General features: G+C 61.1%; 1 protein-coding gene across 1 annotated transcript in view; it reads right to left on the reverse strand.

Moving 5' to 3' along the window:
- Positions 1–3160: 3160 nt before the first annotated feature.
- CHRNB2 (cholinergic receptor nicotinic beta 2 subunit) overlaps positions 3161–7510 on the reverse strand; it is an 8150-nt gene continuing 3800 nt past the window's right edge. The window contains exon 6 of the mRNA XM_025040847.1: positions 3161–4313. Within this exon, the coding sequence (XP_024896615.1) occupies positions 3895–4313 (419 nt within the window). The 3' untranslated portion in view covers positions 3161–3894. The remainder of the gene's footprint in view (positions 4314–7510) is intronic.

Here is a 7510-nt window from a genome sequence, read left to right on the forward strand (position 1 = left end):
GTCAGACTCAAGACTCCCTGCGGGACCACGGGACACTTCAGCTTATCCGGGACACTTCAGCTTATCCGGGACACTTCCGCTTATCCGTCGCCGCCCGCCCTGCATTTCGTCAGGGAAGCCCACGACCACGTGCCATTTCCAGGTCTGGCCAGTGTCTTGGGACCAGGTCTGTCCTCCACGCAGATGGCAGCCTTGACTTCCTGGAGTGCAGGGCTGAGAGGGGCCCGGCCACCCTGCCTCCAAGAGATGTCCTCGGCTCTGCCCCATCCTCCAGCCCCCTTCCTGACAGAGGGTCTTCCCAGGGAGCCATCTCTGGGCTCTCCCTACTACAGCCCTTGGGCCATTTCCATCCAGTGAATGGACTTGTAAAGCAAAACATCGCAGTGATGAGCTGTTTCTGCTGACCTTTTTTTTAGATGCTTATGATGTTTTAACCTCTTGCGAGTCCAGCTTTCCCAGCATTCTTCGACCCATCTGCCAACCCTGACCCCCAATGTAACAGACAAGACATCGTTAGAAACAGCTTTTCTTTACGAGAACCGACTTCCCGATGAGTCTGGCCTGGAGGGCGAGGCCAGTGGGAGTGTTCCAGGGGCACAGACAAAGGAGGCCAAGGCCAGCGTGGGGGCTGGGGGCCCCAAGGGGGGGTGCGTGAGGTGTCCTAACGATTCCTAGACCTACTGTCCCTTAGGAACCCTGTGACCATCACTGACCTCTCAGACCTGCTAGATGCATATCAGAAGCTGGGAGCTTGTCCTCTAGCCTGGTAGGTGAGTGGGAGGCTGGCTGGCACTAATTGGGCTGAGGGATGCTGTGACACCGGCCCATCTCTGCCTAGAAGCAGAGGGTGACAGCTGGAACTCGGTCCCCTGTGGCTTGGGGAATGAATTCAGAGAAGACCCTGAATGCCCCTCGCTTTCCTCCAATGGCCGCAGGCCACAGCGACAGTGTGGACTCAGATCAGGCTTAGGTGTCGGGCCCAGCGCTGCTCACCAGCTGTCACTTGGCCTCTCTGAGCTGGTTGTCTTCTGTCACCAGGGCCCCTCCCCTGCAGGGCTGTGGCAAGGAAGAGACGGTGCATCGAAGCCCGGGGCACAGAGCTAACACTGGAATGAGGAGTCGAGCTCCCACAGCCTCCAGGGCATCCCCTCTTTCCCGGGGGGGTGCCGACTTGCCCACCCCCGCCCCCCAGCAAACGGACCTCCCACCTGGGGCTGCCCGCATCATGTTTGCTTTTAAATTGTCAATAACTTGGTACCAGCTGCTCCAGTATCAGCTACCTCACTGCCAGGAAACTGCCCTCCTCCTGCGGCAAGGCCAAGTGTGAAAAGCGGGGAGCATGCCGGGCCCCCTTCTCAGACAAAAATGGCCATCGGGTTGCCTGCGGTCCTGCCGTCCCTGATGGAGACCATCCCAGCTCCTTTGCTCACCGCCTCCCTCCAAGCCCACCTTGCGCGGGTTCAACCCAGTGTCCCTACCTCCTTCGGATCTGGGGCCCTCGGTCCCTGCCCAGTGCTGAGCTGGGTACCCGACTCTCCAGAAAGCATCCCCACGGAAGAAGGGGCTGCCCTGACCACAGCGAGGGACGGGGGCAGGACCCAAGCGGAAGAAACCCCGGTTCTCCAGAGCTTCGCAGGGCCCTGGAGGGTCCAAACCCTGTGCTGACGCGCGGTAAGGCCGGGCCTGTGCAGCGGAGCCCTCCTGCCTCCCCTCCCTTCAGGGACCCTGCCCAGGGACCTACCCCTTCATATACAGGAAGCCTCCCTCTCTTCCTGCTGCAGCCCTGGGCCCAGCCTGTCACACCCATTTCGCAGAAGAGGGTTCAGAGGTAGGTGCCTGTAGAGGCCGGGCAGCAAACACTCTCCAGCCCTGCTGGCTCCGTGTGGATGGGTGGTGCGTGGAGAGGATTTGGACCAGCTGCTCTCTCAGCCTCTCTAGCCCCACCTGCTGGCCTCCTCGGACAACAGCCACCTGGGGGAGGCACAGAAAGCAAGCACAAAGGCTGGGGATGTGGGAGGAGCTGGGAGAGCTGGGCGGGGCCCTCAGGTGGGCACCCCGCCCACTGGAGGGAGACGTCTTTTCCAGGGACCGTTTCATGGTTGGGGTGCCTCGGGGCTATGAGTTCGAGGTGGGTGCAGACCTCGTACAACTCTGCCTGCTGTTCTGGAACAGAAGGGCCTGTGTGGAGCCAAGACACGCCACCCCCCTCTCGGAAGGGGCGCCCGAAAGCCTGGTCTGGCAGGTGGCTAACTGCACGGGGGACATCTCCCCCAGCTGCTGGGTCATGTCCCAGTGACATCTTCCCCGCCAGGACAGGAAGAGGTCAGCCTAGGGGCACTGGTGCAGACCGGCAGGGGGCAGGAGCCCACCCAGAAGAGGCCCGGCCAGGCCGGAGCTCAGCCCAGGAACGGTGAACTGCTGATGGCACCCGGAGAGAGACCGCAGCTCTCAGCCCCCCAGGCCCAGGCCCCGCTCTGGAGGAACTGGTTAGCTCTAGGAAGAGACAGGGTGAGGGGGTCCCCCCCACTCCTACCACCTCTGCCTCCCCGCCCCCCCCGCCCAACAGCACACGTTCCCAGAGCATCTGCTCTGTGCCAGGGAGGGCACTGGGCTTTTGCACGAACGTCATCTCATCGTCATGGCAGCCCCACACAGGGGGCATCACGGTCCCCATGGTACGGGCGAGGAAGCTGACCTGGCAAGACGGAGACTCGCTCAAGACGTCTGAGTGAGTGAGTGGCAGAGCTGGGACTAGAACCCAGTCTGTGACCCCTGCCCAGTGCCTCCAGCACCCCACTGCCCCCAAACCTCCGCTGTGCCTGGAGAAATGGGAGTCCAGCGGGGCTCCACAGAACAGCATGGCTGTCCGGCAGGCACCTCAGTGCACTTGGCAGACTGACCCCTCTGTGACCAGCCCACCTGCTGGCCCGGCACTGAGCACAGGCTGGGACCACACATCAGAGCAGTCGCGCAATGGGGCGGGAACAGAAGACCCCACGAGAGGCCTGTTTCCTGGGCTAACAGGCCAGGTGGCCTCCAGCTGCCCCCTGGGGGCAGTGTCAGAACAGCCTCCAGGGACTCACAGGATGGGATGTTTTCAGGAGAGCCGCAGCAGCTGACCTGTCCTGCTTCAACCCTGCTCAGGTTTGGGGGTGGGGGCAGGGCTGATGTGGCCGCTCCCCACCCCCACCCCCACCCCCAGGCTCACCGCCACTGGCTCCCTCCTGGCAGCCAGCTCTGCTGCTGGCAAAAAGGCTGGTCTGCCTACAACTAACATCCCTCATTTATTCAAACAACTGGTCAGTTCAATGGGGTAACGACAGAGAACTCTTCACGGGAGAAGGGGGCCTGGAGCAAGGGGCTGTGGGACTGAGCGGGAAGCTTCCCCCAGGAGCCTGACCACAGCGCCAGGCTAAGCATCGGGGCAGGCACCCCTGCCCGCTGTGAGCCCACCCGGCCCGGCGGCTGTCCACTGGGGCCGGGCGGACGTCGGGTCACACCAGGCCTCTCTCCTCTCGCTCCTCCCTTCTGAGCAGCCATGTGTCAGGCCAGCCCAGCACAGAGCTGGAGCCCCATTCCGCCCCCCACACGCACCCCTTCCCATGACTTAGAGGCAGGGGATGATCGTGCCCCCTTCTCGGCCCCTCCCCAAGCTGCGGGGCTCCGACACCGTCCCTGTCCTCCACTTCTGAGCCTTCGCCCGGCTGCTCCAGCCTCCGGGGGGCGCTGGCTGTGTGTGCACCGAGGTGCGGGGGGCGGGGCTCCAGGTGGCGTGAGAGGATGGATCTTTGGCGGCAGCGCCCTTCCTCCTGGTGGCTCATTGTCCCTCTTCCACCCAAACTAGTGCAGGACAGAGGGCGAAGGGGTGCGGGAGCTCGGAGCGGGGGCGGGGCCTCACTTGGAGCTGGGAGCCGAGCGGTCTGCGCGGAGGGAGGTGGCCGCGGTGTAGTTCTGGAAGAGAGGCTGCAGGAACATGGCGATGGTGCCGAAGACACAGACGAAGACGAAGATCCAAAGGAACAGGCGGTCGATCACCATGGCGACGTACTTCCAGTCCTCGCTCACCTGGACAGCGGAGACAAAGGAGGCCCAGGTGACAGTCGCAGGGTGCAGGGCAGGAGTGGACTGGGTATGAGCAGGTCTCAGCTCACACACACACACACCTCTCCCCACACCCCAGAGTGGCCCTTCCAAAGCATGGCTCCAGCCCTGCCTGCGGAACAGCCTCGGTGGCCCCATGGCCTTCGGGGCCCATCCAAACTCCCAAGTCTGGCCTCGAGACCCATCCATGACAATGTGAGCCTGCCCTCGTCCTTACCCATGCTGGATCCCTGACTTACCAAACCCCACGTGTCCTCTCAAGCCTCTGTGCCATTGGGCTCCCCGTCGTTCTAGAATCCGGGCCCTCCCTTTCTCTAACTGGTGAACTCCTATACATCCTCCAAAGCTCAGATCAAACGTCACCTCTTCTGTGAAGGCTTTCCTGACCCCCCGGTCGGAACGAACCACTGTCCCCTCTGGGTCCCTCAGTACCACGAACACATTCCTGTCACAGCATTTTTACTGCACTGTATTATCAGTTCAATCTGCACGTCTGTGTCACCACGAGCTCCTAAACCACAGGGACCCTGTCAGGTTCACCTCTGGAATCCCAGCGTCTGGAACGCAGAGTGCCGGGGATGGGTGTTGAATCAGTGAACGGACGGCTGCCTCTGCATGTCACATGACTGCACGGAGCCCCTCCGACACGCAGGCCCGCGGGCGAGGACTGGGCCCCGGGCGTGAACAAATCAGTCAAAAAGACAGTGGCCTCTGGGGGTCTGAGCGCTGTCACAGGGCTGCCCCCTCAGCCGCCCCCTCCAGGCTGAGTCTGGGCCTGACACGTGTTCAGCGGCCACCCAGCCAGCTGGGGGATGGGACGGAGGCCACTGCACACTTCATTTACTCGGCAGCTGAATAATGACTCATTGGTGTCACATGTGTGCCTACTGTGTGCCTGGCACCAGGCTGGCACTGGGGATCTAATGAGAGCAGGACAAATGCACCCTGAGGTACACAGTCTTCTCGGAGAGATGGACACACACACACACACACACACACACACAAATTACACAGTGGTGGTTGCTTATGAGGAAACAAAGGACCGAGACAGAGAGACAGAACACAGAATTTAGGGCATGGTCTAGGAAGGCCTCCGAGGAGGTGACATTTACGGTAAGAGCTGATAAATGAGAAGGAGCCAGCTGTGGCAGGAAGCAACTGAAGGAAGAAACAATCAGACGAACCCAAACCCAGGGACCCTCCACCGGCCTGCACCCTTCCAAAGTATTTACACCATGAGTGACAAGGCCGAGGAGACAAGACAACGACATGAAATTTGAGATCCGGACTGGGGCGGGACCGAAGCGACAAAGAGTATGACTGAGAAAACTGGGAAACTATGATTTTATGTTATTTTTCTCAGGCGAGGCAGCCCTTGGTCGACTTCGCAGATGGCAAGGGCCTCGTCAGTTTATAATCCCTTCTTTTTTATCTTTTACGCCCACAGCACCTGGTCTAGGCGGTCTCCCATCCAAGCACTCACCAGGCCCGGCCCTGCTTAGCTTCCGCGATGAGACGGGACGGGGCTCATTTAGGGTGGCGTGGATATAGGTGAAAATTGGGAACATTTTAATATGGACTTTAGATATTGGATCGCTGCTACAATTCCTGAATTTGATCACTGAACCTGGGTTTGGCGAGACGATGTCCCTGTTCTTCAAAGAGACGCACTGGGGTTTTGGGGATAAAGGGCCGCAATGTCTGCAATGTACTCTCAAACGGTACATCGGAAACTAATAATTTTTAAGAGGAAACAAAGAAAGGCCTTCCAGGCGCTGAGACCAACATGTGCAAAAGTCCTGAGGCAGGAAAGAGCTCGGCTTACTGAGAACAGTCGAGCAGGTGTGCCAGGGAGCCGAGCGGGGGGGAGGCACAGGCGAGGGGGGACACTGGTCTCTTGGATGGAGGGGCACAGGCGCTGAGTGGGAGAACTGCGAGGAGTCTCTGCCCCGGTCCAGGCAAGAGCTGATGGAGGCCTACGGCTGGGGGCAGGGCAGCGTGGAGGAGGGTGAGGCTGAGGATTATCTGGAGGCTGCGCTCACAGGTCAGGCCTTCTGACGATTTGGATGGTGGGGAAGGTAAGAAGGTGTGAAGTCAGGGATCACTCCAGGTTTTTGGTCTGAACCACTGGGTGGAAGGTGATGCCATTTACTAAAAGATGGGAGCTGAGTTGGTGGGGGTGCACCTCAAGCACTCTGTCTGGGACTCGTTAAGTTTGAGATGCCTGTGGAGCACCCAAGTAGGTCACTGCATCCTCAGCGCCCAGCTCAGTAAACGCACATGACATGAGTGGACTGCAGCAGGGCAGGTGGCAGCCGTGACGCAGCTGGCTGAGGCCCTGCACTGCCTCCCCTACCCCCGCATTTCCCCGTTGTCCCCTGCCGGCTCTGAGGCTCCCACCCCAGCTCCTCCAGCCCCCTCTTCCTCCATCAGGGCCTGCCCCCTGGTCCAAGCCCCAGCTCCAGCCGGATATCCTGCCCTCCCGGAAACAAAAATGCCAGGCTCCGAAGTCCCCCTCGGCCTTCCCCCAAACAGTAGTGCAGGAGCCTGCCCTTCCTCAACCCCAAACTGGAATGGCAGCGTCCCAGTGGAACCCTGGCCAGTCACCATGGCAACATCTGAGCTGCAGCCTGGAACTAGCCAAGTACCTGGAAGCTGAGCACGGGGTGGGGCCAGCCACAGCTCAAAGTAGGGGGATGTCAACTCATCATACTTGGCTCCCAGAGACGGAGACCATGGGCGTCCCCTTCTGTCCCCTTCTGGGGAGCTGCTGGCAGAAAAGGCCGGCTGTGCAGGAAGCTGGGGGCGGGGCTGGGAAGCCCTGGCTTCCACCTGCCCCCACCTGCGCACATGTTTCACGAGGCCCTCCCTGCGACCCAGAGAGCAGAAGCAGTGTGTGGATTTGGGTGTCCTCTCCCTGCCGGCGGGCTGGGGGAGCCTCTTAACCTCTCCCCACCCCCCACGCCCCTTCCACTGCCCTCAGTCTCGCCCCTGTGGGGCGCGCAAAGGCCTCAGACTCCGTTTGTGCCGAGTTGAAGATTAACGGCTGAGACTTGAGAACACGAGTGGCAGGGACGGACTCTCAGGGACACGGCCACCGGGCTCGTCCCCTACCTGGCCACCCTCGCAACACTCATGATGCCCCGGATGCCAGTCCTCAGGAAGCCGCAAGATCATCCCGTACCTACTCCGACTTAGGCGGCGCCGCCTCCAGGGAGCCCACCGAGAGCCCCGGACGGACTGCCACTTCCCGCACCCTGGCCTCCTATCGGCGTGGCGTGTGTACACCGCGCCGCTGCTTTCCAGACGCCACGGTCCTGGCAGCCCCGCATCTCACACGCGGGCCCCGCCCCTCGCCTCACTCACGCTCTGGTCGTCGTCCTCGCTCCGCATGTGGTCAGCGATGAAG

Source organism: Pteropus alecto, unplaced genomic scaffold (assembly GCF_000325575.1).
Source record: "Pteropus alecto unplaced genomic scaffold, ASM32557v1 scaffold49, whole genome shotgun sequence".
Taxonomy (NCBI): Eukaryota; Metazoa; Chordata; class Mammalia; order Chiroptera; family Pteropodidae; genus Pteropus; species Pteropus alecto.